The following is a 14,253-nucleotide window of genomic DNA, read 5'->3' as shown; positions in this document are numbered from 1 at the left end:
TTCTTGGTGAATAATGCAGTGCAAAAATAATATATCGTGTTCTGGTTGTAACTTTTTTACTTTGTCGCGAATGCGTTTAAGTAAGCCTATATTTTTCCCTGTTAAACTAGGACAGCCATCCGTAGTGACGCTTACTATTTTATTCCAAGTTAAACTAACTTTAACTAAACACTCTTCAACAGCGAGAAAAAAGTCTTTACCAGTAGTTGTATTTTTCATTGGATGCACACTAAGAAGTTCCTCGCTAATTTCACATTTCTTATTAATGCCGCGAATACATATTAATAATTGACTTGTATCAGTAATATCGCAGGACTCATCTAAAGCCAGAGAACAATAGGTAAAATCAGCAATTTTTCTGCATAGCTGGTCAAGTAGGTTTCCTGAAATATTTTCAATCCGGCGTACTATTGTTCTTCTCGAAAGGCTTAGATTTTCAAAAATATGTTTCTTTTCAGGACAACATATCTCCGACACTTGTACCATGCATTGTTTAACAAATTCTGCTTCTGAAAACGGCTTACAGAACTTAGCAATTTTGTGTGCGACAGCATAACTTGCTTTTGTAGTAGATTTTACAATATCAATTCGTTTGGTAAAAATTTTTTGTTGCTGATTCAAGTTTCTTGTTAAGTTTTCAGCTATGTTTTGAAGTTCTTGTAAAGAAAGTGATGCATATTTTTGATGTTTTGTTGTAAAATGCCTGCTTAAATTGTATTCTTTGAAAACAGCAATTGTTTCCTGACAAACTAAACAAATTGCTTTCTTATTAATGTTTGTAAAAAGATATTTTACTGTCCAATCTTCATTGAAGTTTCTGCATTCCAAATCAACTTTTCTTTTTTTAGTTTCTCTCATTTTAAAAGGGCTATAAAAAAATAAGTTAAATCAAGTTAAATAAAAACAATAAAAAAACACCAAAGTTTTAAAAATTTACTTACAAAAAGTCCACTTTTTCAATTTTATATATGCAAACCAATGGTAGATTCGAACTAAAAAAGAGTATGCGTTCAAAAAAATAATAATTTACAATGCCTGGGCTGCGATCTGTCGTCCCCCAAACATTGAGAGGCTGAGAGGAGTGCAGCATATGTCGTCCACACATGCATTTTAAACCTAGCGCGATCTACTTTGTGTTTGATGAAAACCCCGCCATGAGAGCGATTGTCGCGAGCGACCCGCATCGTTCACACTAGTGTAATCAGCCAAACGCTTATTTTATTTCGCCTATTATATATACAGTTCGCATATTAATAATGTTTATGTAATAAAATCTAATAAAGAGTTTTAAAAAAATTGCGTTAGAATTTTTAAGCGGGCAGGATAAAATTAGCAAAAGGGCCGGATCCGGCCCGCGGGCCGGCTTTTGCCCACCTCTGATTTAGGGGTTATAAAATAGAAATTTATAAATATTTTGCATCCCTCCTCTTTTATAGGCTAGTAAACAAGTATTTTGAGTCGAGGTGCATGTCTCTTAAGTACTTTTCATATTTATAGTACAATGTAAGCATTGTTTTTTAACCGTTCTGCAACCTGTCTTCTATCTTTAAACTTGGCTGTCCTTTGGACAATGCAAATTCATTCTTCATTGTTACTTGATCGTTTTCCTTAACCGCTTCTTCAACCTCTTTATGCTCGTTTACATTATTAAACATTATAATTTCTTCGTACTGCTTCTCTTTTATTTTTGTTTCATTTTTCTTTTTACAAGCTTCATTCGGAGACAGTCCTAGTTTCGAGTGGCCGATATTATTGTAAGCCTTTAATATTTTCAATAGTTTTGATTTTGGATTTAGATTTCCCTCCTGTTTGTAAATTCCTTCCTAGACGGTTCTATTAAATCTTTCTACTCATCCATTCGATTGATGGTCTAAGGGTGTTGTATAATGTCCTTTTACTTTATTCTCTATGGCCCAGCTCTTTACTTACCTACTTTGTTTCTCTTTAGACGAATCAAACATCTACTCCTTTATTGTTATTTGTTTAGTAAATTACAATATAAAATCTACAATCTTTTGAAATTCTCTCATGGTAATAAATTTCCCAACCCTTTTCGGCCAAAGTAATCAATTTTTGCATTATATATTGTTTATTTATACATCCTATAATGTCTATGGCCACCTTTTTCCAGCAGAATACGCCTCGGCAAACAAAAAGGCCTGCCCCCTTCTTGAATTGTACATTTTACATCTTATACATTTTTTCAACTCTTCCTTTACTTATTTTTCCATATAAAGCCACGTATATTGCTTTCTAAGTTCTTCAGTTACTGTTTTTGCTCCACGATGTACTAACTTCTCGTGTTTATCTTTAATAAGTTCTCTTTTCATGTCATCAGTTAAGTCCTGAATTTCTTTAATAACTTGCATTCCTTTTGGTATAGGCGAGAAATGTAGTCCACATGTGCCCTCTCGACACCCCTTTTATATTTTACTGTGAAATTAAATTGGCTAAGTCTGTCCAGCCATCTTTGTATTCTTGAGAGCCCATTTCTCATTTGTTCAACACTTCCAAAGCTTTGGGTCCGTTATTACTTCGAATACATATTCGTATAAGAAAAATTTAAACTTCTCCATTCCCCATAACACTGCTAAGCATTCCCTTTCACTATTACTGTAGTTCATCTCAGAGGGTAAAAGTCTTCTTGAAGCATACGAAATAGGATGAATTGTTATGCCTTGCCTTTGTGAGGTTATTGCTCCAACATCCGAATTGCAACGCGTTTGTTTATAGTATAAAGGGTTCAATATAGTCTGGTTGGTATAATGCTATATTCGATTTTATGATGGTTTGAAGCTTATCTTCATGTTCTCCCCAACCGAACTTTCTATCTTTTTAAGTAAATCGTACAAGCATCCTGCAACACTTGAACTTCCGGGAATAAGAAATCTGTAAAAATTTATAAGGCCAAGAAAATCTCGCAATGGTCTTATATCATGCAGCGGTTCGACTTTATCAATAGCTAGCCAAGCTTACCTTTTCGGTTTAATTTATTGTACTCTATCATATGTCCAAAAAATTAAACCGATTTCTTTTAATAAATAGTTTTATCTTCATTTAATTGTAAAGCATTCTATTTAAATGTTCTGTTACAATCCTAAAATTGTTATCATGGATTTCTTCAGTTGTATCTAAAACCATAATATCGTCAACATAAATGAAACACCTTTCTCCAATATCATCTTGTAAAATAACATCCATAAACCGTTGAAACATGGCCGGCGAATTTTTAAAGCCGTTAGCAATACATTCCATTCGTATAAAAGATGTTTATGTCTAAAAGCTGTTTTGTGTCTGTCTTCTTCAGCTAATTCTATCTGAAAAACCATCTTTTAAATCCAACTTTGAAAAATATTTTTGATCTTTTATATTATTTAAAATTCTTTCTATGCTTGGAAGCGAGTATTTGTCCAAATCTACTAACTTATTGAGTGCAATCAAATTGGTTGACACCCGAACCGAACCATCTGAATAGATGACTGGTCTAAGAATGTTTAACCACGTAGATCTGGATTTTCGAATATATTTTTTTCTCCAATAACTTTTATATTTCAGCTTTATGCCTACTCATAATTTTTATGGCAGTCCATACGCCCTTTCTAGGACCTTTTCACCGAAGTTAGTTTAAATTTGACATATTCTGTTTTTTGGGTTTGCAAAATTTTTTATCAGCTTCTGTTTTCTAAAAAATACTTCTGATTTAGCGACCAAGCGCCAAATAAAGTTTTTTTTTATAAATATCTTGTCCATATATTTAAATTCTAACCCTAACATCTCCCTTACTTAAAATTCTTAAAAAACACGTAAAAAAGCTCAATGGAGTTTTCCTCCTTAATATCTGTAATTTTAATTCTCAAACTCCACAATGTGAATTGAAATTATAATAGAACCAGAATCGAAAATAACAGGCACCTTATTACTTTTAACATAGACGTAATTATTTTAATTTTCGTAAAATGCAGTCTTTTTCTCTAATATCTCTTCAGTATTGGCTACTACCCCATGTACTTGCTTACTTGCACCAGTGTCTTTTTTTCTATTCCGAAAATAGCAACTTGTAGAAACATGTCCTGGATTTTTACAAAATATACAGGTTAAAGTTTTTCTAGGAGTTTCTTTTAAGCTTAAGTTTTTGAAAGAAAAGGCCAAACCGGCTTCTTTCACCATTTCTTCAATGGTTTCATAGAATTCCTCTTTTGTCTCATATTTACTGAATAAAAACATTTTTATTGAGTTTATATCGGGGTTAATGCCGTTTTTTAAAATTTTTCTTTATTTTTTTCCTCAGCACTTAAATCTTCACACAATTTAATCGTTTTTTATAAATACAGAAACAGACCGATTATCCTTTTGTTTCTTAGAGCAAAGGTCCTCTATAGATATTTTCGTACAAAAATACTCTAGTGCATCTCTTTTCCAATCTTCAAAGTTAAAACTTGGTTTTCTTTTATTTCAAAACTTCTCTAGATGCCAGTCCAAAACGGATTCGTCAAATGTACTAATAAAGTCATTCATTTTGTCTTCTTCGTTTTTTTACTAAAAATACTAGGAGCCTCTGTTCTTTTTTTCTCATGGGTTATGTTGTTTTTAGTTATTTTTTCTATTTATATTCTCCACCATGTTTATTTAAGGTATCTTAAGGGTTATAAAAATAGAAATTTTTAAATATTTATTAACAAACTTATAATATTTTATTGTTAAAATTGTTTATTTCGTAATATCTTGGCCCTTATTTTAGTCTAAGCCGATTGTGATGATTTTCTTGCTTCAAATTTTTCTTATTCTTCTTTTAAAAACTTTTATTAAATATTTTTGTTAAAAACGATTTTGGTTTGTTTGATAATATATACATATCAAACATTCTTAACATAGCATCAAACTTTGACAGTATACTCTATTATTTAGAGCATTTTTTTGCTGTCGTTGTGTTTGAGATTGTTTTATCCTCATCAGAAGAATCATTATCCCTCAGACATGTATTGTTTTAAGTTTCCGTATCATATATTAAAGGGAGAATTCTTTGTAGCAGAGTGTACGGGATTATAATCGTAAACGACTTTATTTATAACTGTTAGTCAGAAATAATTTTTACTAAATCCTTTCGTAGGATGTTTGCAAGTATCGGGAAGGGTTCGATTAAACCTTTCGACTTGTCATTGACCCTGGGATGACTTGGTCTGCCAAGATTAAGCAAAATTTAGCTATTGTTCCTCTCAAAATGTTTATTCTTATTTTCCATCTTCTCCTTTGGAAATGTTTTTAAATAGTTTTAGTAGCCATTTAAATACGTACAATTGTCGAAAGATGATTGGCAAGTTTTGATGGGCTACAACAGTTTCATTTTTTAACTCTTTGACTTTGATATATTTGAGTCTATCTAGAAAATCTAACGTTCAAATCTTATTGTTTAACTGTGCTACAAAAACAATGACGGTTTTAATTTTCAAAACAGAGATAAAAGCATACTTATAAAGAGCATCTTTTGTTGTAAGTATCCAACTAGAACCATCATTTTCACAGCTATAAGCCCTCATATGAACAATTGAATAAATGAATCTTCCAAAAGACCTATTAGCGACAACGTCCTTGAACTTTCTTTTTTGTTTTGATGTGTGTTCTTGCATACATATATTGTATTCCCTGCAAACCTGCTTCTAAAATACCAAAACATACTAAAGTATTGTTCTTTACACTTATCTTAAGGGCAATTATGGCCATCATGATGCTGCCGATGAAGTGCTTGAAACCTTCTTTTCATAGATTAAACCACGTACTCACAAATCCGTGTTTGTGCCACCCACCAATTCCTTCAATTAGAGAATATCATCCACAAGAATAAGACCCTAGGATTTCATCTTTGGGCGGTATTAAAAATGTTTGTCACATCCCAGGCTTCCCTCGTCTTCTTTGAGTATTTGATCAAGCCGATCAGACTCAACTGGTTTTGTACTTCAGATTTTAAGTAAAAAATGAAGCTTTTGAAATGTTGGAACTAAACTATAAATTTTTTTAATTGAATTTTCTCATTCAGGTTGGGACTTGGTTGTTATAGCTTCCATACTTTAAGGGAAGGTACAATCCCAGAAAATCCAAATTTATTTATGGATCGAAGACAGAAATCTTAATTAGTTGAATAAAGTTATGAACATCATAATACTAATATATGAGTTGGAATGAAAACATGGGTTTAGATATTCTAATTTATTTAAGAAACAACATGTCAAACATATCAAAACAAAGACACAATATATTTGACATGTGTGGCACTTCCTATAATATGGTTTAAAAACTTAGAAATATCTAAATTTTAAACTGTAATATTTAGTGTTAAGGTTTTGATTTTCAAAAAAAATCGAGCGCTCGTTTAGCGCGTAAATAAATTGGGAAAATTTATACTCAGAACGAACCATTAAGCTTGGAATATCTATTTAAGTCGAGAAATGTATAAGCTAGGTTATCTAGATTGTTGATATTTTTATTGCCCTAATTTTTAAGATGAGCAAGGAAGTGGAGGAAAGGACTTTGAAAATAAAATAGATGATTATTAATGCTACAAGAATATAATTTCGATATAAAATATGTCATAGGATCATCAAACTATACAGATCACCAAGCAAATAATTGAGAAAACTTGAGAAACTGCAAAAGAAACAAATTCAACGATAAAGAGAATAAAAAAAGAGACGATGTTTTACTCTAAGGTTGTACCATGATTTTCTAGGGCATGGATCAAAACAGAACATGAAATATATTATTGGTCAAAATTCACTCGGAAGAATGAAAGTAGAGACATGTAAAAATTTTGTAAATAATTGTGAAACTGTTAAGAAGAGAACCACGGGGGAATTCAGACATATTGTGCCATTAGTAACGAAGACAAAAGGTGAAATTTGGGATTTCAAAATAGTAGGGCCCTTGAGAGGAAGCGAGCACTGATACAAATTTTAATTGACAGTAATTGAACATTTTTCAAGAATTCCAAAGACGGCCAATTTATACAAAAGATATGAATACGGTCATTTCTATATAAAATAAATGTATACTTAAGAAATATTGTATTCCAAAGGCTATTTTATCTGACGATGGTAAAGAATCTAAAAAATATATCTGTAAGGAATATGCGAAGACAAAAAATATATATGGAAATATGGTCTCCCTTATAACCCTACAACTGAGGGACATGTTATAAGGTTAATAGAACAATGGCCATAAATTAAGTTAGATTACAAATTTGGGAAAATTGATTGGGGAAAATGTGTGGCTAAAGTAGTCAGAGATTACATGCGATCGTATCATAACGCTATAGGTTGTGCCCTATAGAACTCTTATCATTTTAAGTACCAAATAATATAGATAACAAGAATGTTTAATCTAAAAAATAGAGAAAAGGTTTCAAAAGAAGGCGAGAGAACTTGGAAGTTTACAGAAGCGAATACACAAGAGTGAAAAAGGAATCTGATAATAAAGATACCATTAAGATTGGAAATAGAATGGTATTATTTAATTCTAACGTTTAAAGAAAGCTCAAACAAAATCGGAAGGGAAAAAATGGCTGTAGAATTGCGATTCATATCATTTAAATTGCTACTAGACAATGTGAAAATTATTATAGTAAGTCAAAATCATGCTAAATTTTTAAAGCTAGGGTAGTGTAGAAAGCATAGGCCATGTCAATTGCGTTAATAATCCTTTATAGACATTTTACATATTGTCCTTTTGATATTTTACAATAGACAACCCCATGTTCTCATAAAATTAACTTTTTTTGCCTTGAAGAAAGGTCAAAATCATTTTTTTTATTTAATTCTAACATATAGTGGTTTGTCGAATGACAGCGAAATCAATTAATTGTAAGTTGATCGAGTAAATTTTCGTATTGTAGTTTTATAAATATATGTATATTTTGCCTTTTGTCTGGTAGTTTAAATAACAAAAAAACATAATTAATGGTGATATGTCAATAATATATTAAATTGAATTCCTTTAATTTCATATTTGGCTGTTTAGTAGTCATATATGATGGTTACAATATTTCTGCCCCGCATATGAACTAAGCACATTTTTTGCCTATAAATCATTTTAGTAGTATTGGAATCATCACAATATTTGTAATAGTATCTTCCAAAATATAAACTAAAATATAATCTGAAAAAAAACAAAAAATTTTATCATTTTGAAAATTTTCTAATATTTTCAAATCTCTACTTTTTACTTTAACAATTACATTTTCTATTTTGCTGTTTATTATTGTACAATTTTTTAATTTAAATTCCGTCTCTATTAAGGAATTACTACTCATTTCAAATAATCCTGTTTGATCACATTTAATAATAAAATCGCTATCACTTAATATGAGAATTTGGTTTATTCTGATACTTAAATTTGGTTCGGAACATGGGAGTACCAAAACCTCATCAAATTTTTTATATTTTTTCTCAATTTCAATATCATTATATTTGTACTTTGAAATAATAAAATTTTTATTTTTTGTGCATTGTTCTGATTTTGTAAGGATTTGAATTAAATCCGATATTTTTAATGTGACGGTTGAGACTTCTTTAATTAACATTTGTGTATCAGGAAAAATAATCTGCATTTTTTTAGTAGTTAAAGAATTTTTAGTTACTGTTACCATTGAGGCGTATTTTCTAAGTAACTCTAACTTTTTTATCACTATAGAAGAATTATCAAAACTAATCATTGAAAATGAAGGGTGAAGATGTCCAGAACGAAAAAAAAAAACATGTTGTTAGATTTTTTTACTTATTATTTCCTCTTAGGAACATTCTATTCATTGTATAATCTTTATAACAAGTTATTTAATGTCATATAGTATTATTTAAAGTCATATATTCTTTTAATGTGGAATCTTTTATTTTTATTTCCTCATGAAACGCCTCTTTCTAAATCTCAGCAAATATCATTTATTGGGACATCCTAGCAAAAGACTTCTTTATTTGTAGAATAAAAATTAGAACAATAAAACTTTGTGGCGTGACAATATACGAATGTCAATTGTTTTTGACCTGTGATTGTTTTTTTTTAAGCGATTTCGTTGCATATGTCGCAATCTAACACTTTTTATTAAAAACCCAATATTAAAATCTCTATATGATTAATGTATGTATTTTTAAAAATTATTTTTACATTTAACACTTTGAATAAGTACGAAAGGCATTTAATACTTTTGAAATTTCCCGCCGAACTATAATCGCCACAATCTTTGTAATTGTTGGACGTATAAAGCGTCAACTAACACTTTGTATACATGTACAACTTACAATAAAGTATTATGGCAACGACTTGCATCCCCATTTATATTTACTAAAAAATATTTAAATGGAAAACTCTTGAATGTTTACATGCGACCAATGACAACGTAATTGGAACAACAATACAAACAATTATTTCCTATTTATTTTCATTTTTTAAATACTAAATTTCAGACTGTTTGTAAATTTTATTTTAGTGTTTAAATATTATGATATATTATCGTGCATTATTAATTTTGTATTCATTTAGTTGAATAACGCGTTTGTTTAGATTTGCAAAACATAATAAATAGTTTCATATTTCACTATAAAAAAATTTTATTAATAACAAACATGTCTTTATTAGAAACATTAATAAATGAAAAAAGAACCTGTATCTTGACAATGGAAGAATGTCAAGATACTGTAAGAGGACTAGCAATATTATACGCCAATAATGTGGAATTTGAAACTTTTAAAAAGGAAGAAAATCCTGACTTAGTGGAAGATGTTATTAAAAAGTACAATTTTAAATATTATCCTACAATTTTTATAAAAGGAGAGTTTATAGGAGGAGATAAAGAATTGGATGAATATTTTAAGATTCATAATGAAATTAAAAGAATTTAATTAATTTTTAAAAATTTTTTAAATAATTTACCTTCTAAATTTTATAAAATATAACAATTAGAGAGCGGTATACGCCTTGAATTTCATATTTATGATTTGTTTTACTAGTTTGATGACAGCGATTTATTGGCACATAGCAGAAAAACTGATGTAATTAATAGCTCTTTATTAGTTTTAAAAGCAATGTCTATCATTATCAATTATAAAAAAGGATTGTATCATAAAAGCATTAACTTATAATTAAAATAGCGGAATTAGTGATCACATATCTTATACACCTGTAAATACTAATCATCTAATTTACCATAAAAACAGGACTCTGTAATATCTTACAAGCATAACTGATACTAGTTTGTTGGTGATACAAAGTCAAATTTTGAGTTTGAGTGTGGCGTTTCTAAGGAAGAATGTGATAAATATAAGTTAAAATTTTTTTTTAACTGTAGAAGATCATAAAACGATATTTTATAATTGTATATAAATGAGGGAATTCGATAGACTAAATTATAAATAAATGTAATTTTCTTGAAAAATAGGTTTTTAGTTCCACTTGCACAAATAAAAATATATACATCGATGATCTTTATTACAGAAATATCACATTCTCATATTATTTGTTATGTAATAACAAATCAGATCTAATTCAATATTATTGATGTTTCAGATTCAAAAATTTTATAAACAAATTTGATACAGTAAAGTAAACAAACTATGAATATAACCGAAGATATAAAAAGATCAAGTTATCTAAATGAATTAATATTCTGTGCTGTTCTATTGATATATTCTATATGGAGGTTTAGTAAAATATCAAAGATTAAACCAAATACATATAAAAGCAGAATGAGAAATGTAGGATCTTTCTTTATAATTTCCTCTATTATTTCAACATTTTCTTACAATATGTTGTATTGGTTCCTAAGTAGTAAAATTGTACTTGATAAATCTGATTTTGAATTAGTCGGCTTTTTACGCTATTCGTATATGGTTAAGTATCGGGAAATGAATATTGACCTTAGTAATTTGCTAAATGTAACTTATCTTTTTTCAAAGATATTTAGAATGTCCTCAATATTCATGTTACTCGGTCTATGGGGACCGTGTCTATATTCATTTATCAATGCAGATGACATAAGAAATGATATTTACAAGAATGCGCAGCTGCACTGGAACCTTTTTATTACTAGAAATTTATTTCAAACATCTATAGTCTCATGTTCTAAAATATATTCTTTCATTAGAATACCTATTTTTATCTTTGCTTACAATAAATTAAGAACTTACGGTACTAGTTCGTTGATCTTTTTTGAGTCCTTTTTCATGAGTATAGAGATTTATTCTTGTATTGCTTTATTTTTGGTGTTGCGCACTAAACATAACTTTGTGTCTGGATATAAAGGAATGGATACTATTACACTGCTTGGTGTATGTCTAGGATTATATGGATTTCTAAATTACTCAATTAACTGTTTATCATTCCCTTTCGCAGTTGATTACACAAGTCATCAAGTGATACACAGTCTTGTATTTGCACTAAAACTTGTTATTGATTTATTACTCGTCAACATGTTCTGTCCAATGAAAGAACAAGTATTTGATGACGTGGAAAATAAGCAAGAGAAAGAAACAAGAATGAATTTTACAGATAGAGAGTTGGTCGTGTACAATAAATAAATGATTATTTATTATTTTTTTAAATTAAAACGGTTTCATTTTAAGTATAAAAATTTCATATAGCCAAAAATCATCAATTTCAGCATGGAAAACAACAATAATGACTTTTATGATTTTGTATTTTTAAATTTAAAATAAAATGACTATAATTTAAGAGTTGATGGTTAATTGGACAAAACTATTTGATATTTTGCAGACTAAAATAAGATACTTTGACAATAATGAAAGAAAATGGATTTTGATTTTAAAATTAGAATTTTTAGGGAAGTTTCTAATTTTTTTTAGAAAGAATCATGTCATTTGTAACTACTTATTTTAGAAGTTATTATTATTTTATAGATTTAGAATATACGTTAATATTTTTACATCTAAATTTTCAAAAACCGTTATTTTTTTTTTATTTTTAATTTTTCTCTACCCCCAAATGGCCACTGAATGTTTTTTCGATGTAAAAATTGGTACTGAAGAACCAGAAAGAGTTGAATTTGTCTTATACGATGATGTGGTCCCTAAAACAGCAAAAAATTTTAGTGAATTATGCAAGAAGAGCACACCCGATGGTTATAAAAATTCAATCTTCCACAGAATTATACCAAGATTCATGGCTCAAGGAGGAGATATTACTAATGGAAATGGATATGGTGGAAAAAGTATCTACGGGGAAAAATTTTCAGATGAAAATTTTATTAAAAAACATAATAAAAAATATCTTTTAAGTATGGCCAATTCTGGTAAAAATTCTAATGGATCTCAATTTTTTATTACATTTGTAGAGTGCGATTGGCTTGACAATGCGCATGTCGTCTTTGGAGAAGTTAAAGGAGAACCAGAAATATTAAAAAAACTGGAAGCAGTTGGTTCCAATAGTGGTAAAACAAAGAAACCAGTGATTGTTGTTGATTCTGGAGTTCTTAAAGAATAAACAAATTATTTTTAAGTATATTTACTTTTTTTTGTTGGTTATGTAATTTACCAATATTTATGAGAAATTAAATTTACTTTATTAAAAATCATCAATGTATTTATTAAAAAATACTACGAATAAATTTGATTCCACGAGTTCAATAAAAATTCAAATGTTAAATTTTATTAAAAATCTTGTTATATAAAAAAAAATTATATGAGATATGAAGGGCCATAATATAAACTTATATTTTATTTTATCTCGAACTGTACATTATTATTAAACAATTTTATTTATATCAGTTTCATAAAATCCTCCTTGTCTTTGTAAGTAAATTTAACTTGTTTTACTCCACTAATTTTAGTTAAATCTTTAGAATCATCAGTATGTTTAAATTTTATTTCGACAGTGTTTGTATTTGATAAAATACTAAAAAGATATTTACAAAAACTTCCGTAAGTGTATACTTGATCATATTTTAAGAAGCAAACACTATCTACTCTAAAATTGCAATTGAATTTTAGTAAAGATTTATTATTAGTGGAAGTTCCTTCACAAAAAATTATAGAAGGTTTTATTACTTTTTTAACTCGTTTAAAATTTTTATCGTAAAAATTGTCATCTCTTAAAAAATAAAAATTGTTAATCTTAAATATCATTTTTAAAAGTGGAATATCAAAAGGAGTCACAGAATTGCAGATCATTGTTCTTATTTGTTTAATTGGTTTATTTTCAATTTTTATCTTAAATAATAATCTCAAGAATACGGGATGTATTAAGCTTAATAAGTAGATTGGTAAAAATATTATAGCTTTAAGTTTGTTAATTGGTTTTAACTTTGTTTGTATAAATGGATTTATACCAGTAAACGGGTCATTAAATTTGCTAAATTTCTCCATGGGTTATAAATTTAAAAAATAGTTTTTTTATTTTCGGCCTGAAAATATTGGGTTAGTATTTCTATTGATATTAGTTTTTTTTTATTTTATAAAAGTCTCAAGTACATTTCTATGTTCATTTGTCATACATATTTGTTGTAAGATACATCAAAAATATTCTATAAATTTGTAATTTATTAACAAAAGACTTTACATATAACGTGTCATGTGCAAATGTCCATTAATTTATAAAATTACTTTTCTTGAGATTTTTGTAAATCATTGGGCAGTTTTAAAACATAAAATACATAAGTTTGTGCTATGTTTCATATATTATGGACAGCGAAAAATACACATTCACTACAGAAAGTTATTTCGAATACAAAGGAGTTCTAGATATGTATCCAATATTTTTTTATACAACTTATATGTTAATTAATAATGATACTATTCAATATTCTAAAGTTCAAAAAGTGTCTAAATACAAGACAGGACTAAGAATTTTGACCACAGACAGGGAATCCTTTGATATTCCATGTGATCAAGAAATAAAACGAAAAATTTTTGGATTTTTTAAATGTCTAAACGAGAATACTGTGTCTATAGATATGAATAAAGTCATAGGCACTGCTATAATACAATTTGGAGAAAGCCATTTTATTGTTTTTATGACCAGTACTTCTTATGAAGATTTTCGTAAACTTGTTTTAAAAAGAATAGCTTTTCATTTTTATCCTAAAGATAAACATCAAATCCAAATTGATCATTTTGAAGAATTTAGATTTTATATTAGGGAATCAAATATAAGAATCCCATTAGATAATAATTCAGATTTAGCTAGTGCACTTTTTCATTATAACAATAGGATTACTGTTTTTATAACAAATGGAAAATAAAATAAAAAATTTTAATATTA

The 14,253-nt window shown here is 28.4% G+C and overlaps 6 protein-coding genes across 6 annotated transcripts; 4 read left to right on the top strand and 2 right to left on the bottom strand.

Annotated features, from left to right (window-relative positions):
* Nucleotides 1-8,074: 8,074 nt before the first annotated feature.
* VNE69_03246 (mitosis entry checkpoint protein MEC3 (MEC3)) lies at nucleotides 8,075-8,701 on the bottom strand (the record flags this gene model as incomplete). The annotated part of the gene is made up of 1 exon (XM_065473107.1): nucleotides 8,075-8,701. One exon carries the CDS (start codon nucleotides 8,699-8,701, stop codon nucleotides 8,075-8,077), a length of 627 nt encoding a protein of 208 aa, XP_065329179.1.
* Nucleotides 8,702-9,605: 904 nt separating this feature from the next.
* Nucleotides 9,606-9,881, top strand: VNE69_03245 (glutaredoxin; the record flags this gene model as incomplete). Its single annotated transcript, XM_065473106.1, has 1 exon — nucleotides 9,606-9,881. The coding sequence occupies one exon, from the start codon at nucleotides 9,606-9,608 to the stop codon at nucleotides 9,879-9,881; it is 276 nt and encodes a 91-aa protein (XP_065329178.1).
* Nucleotides 9,882-10,592: 711 nt separating this feature from the next.
* VNE69_03244 (uncharacterized protein) lies at nucleotides 10,593-11,555 on the top strand (the record flags this gene model as incomplete). Its single annotated transcript, XM_065473105.1, has 1 exon — nucleotides 10,593-11,555. One exon carries the CDS (start codon nucleotides 10,593-10,595, stop codon nucleotides 11,553-11,555), a length of 963 nt encoding a protein of 320 aa, XP_065329177.1.
* Nucleotides 11,556-11,979: 424 nt separating this feature from the next.
* VNE69_03243 (peptidyl-prolyl cis-trans isomerase) lies at nucleotides 11,980-12,477 on the top strand (the record flags this gene model as incomplete). The annotated part of the gene is made up of 1 exon (XM_065473104.1): nucleotides 11,980-12,477. The coding sequence occupies one exon, from the start codon at nucleotides 11,980-11,982 to the stop codon at nucleotides 12,475-12,477; it is 498 nt and encodes a 165-aa protein (XP_065329176.1).
* A 275-nt stretch (nucleotides 12,478-12,752) lies between these two features.
* On the bottom strand, nucleotides 12,753-13,358 carry VNE69_03242 (uncharacterized protein; the record flags this gene model as incomplete). Its single annotated transcript, XM_065473103.1, has 1 exon — nucleotides 12,753-13,358. The coding sequence occupies one exon, from the start codon at nucleotides 13,356-13,358 to the stop codon at nucleotides 12,753-12,755; it is 606 nt and encodes a 201-aa protein (XP_065329175.1).
* Nucleotides 13,359-13,672: 314 nt separating this feature from the next.
* VNE69_03241 (uncharacterized protein) lies at nucleotides 13,673-14,233 on the top strand (the record flags this gene model as incomplete). The annotated part of the gene is made up of 1 exon (XM_065473102.1): nucleotides 13,673-14,233. The coding sequence occupies one exon, from the start codon at nucleotides 13,673-13,675 to the stop codon at nucleotides 14,231-14,233; it is 561 nt and encodes a 186-aa protein (XP_065329174.1).
* Between the last annotated feature and the right edge of the window lie 20 nt (nucleotides 14,234-14,253).

The sequence above is a fragment of the Vairimorpha necatrix genome, chromosome 3 (genome assembly GCF_036630325.1).
Source record: "Vairimorpha necatrix chromosome 3, complete sequence".
Lineage (NCBI taxonomy): Eukaryota > Fungi > Microsporidia > Nosematidae > Vairimorpha > Vairimorpha necatrix.
This window is presented reverse-complemented; position numbering and strand designations above follow the sequence as displayed.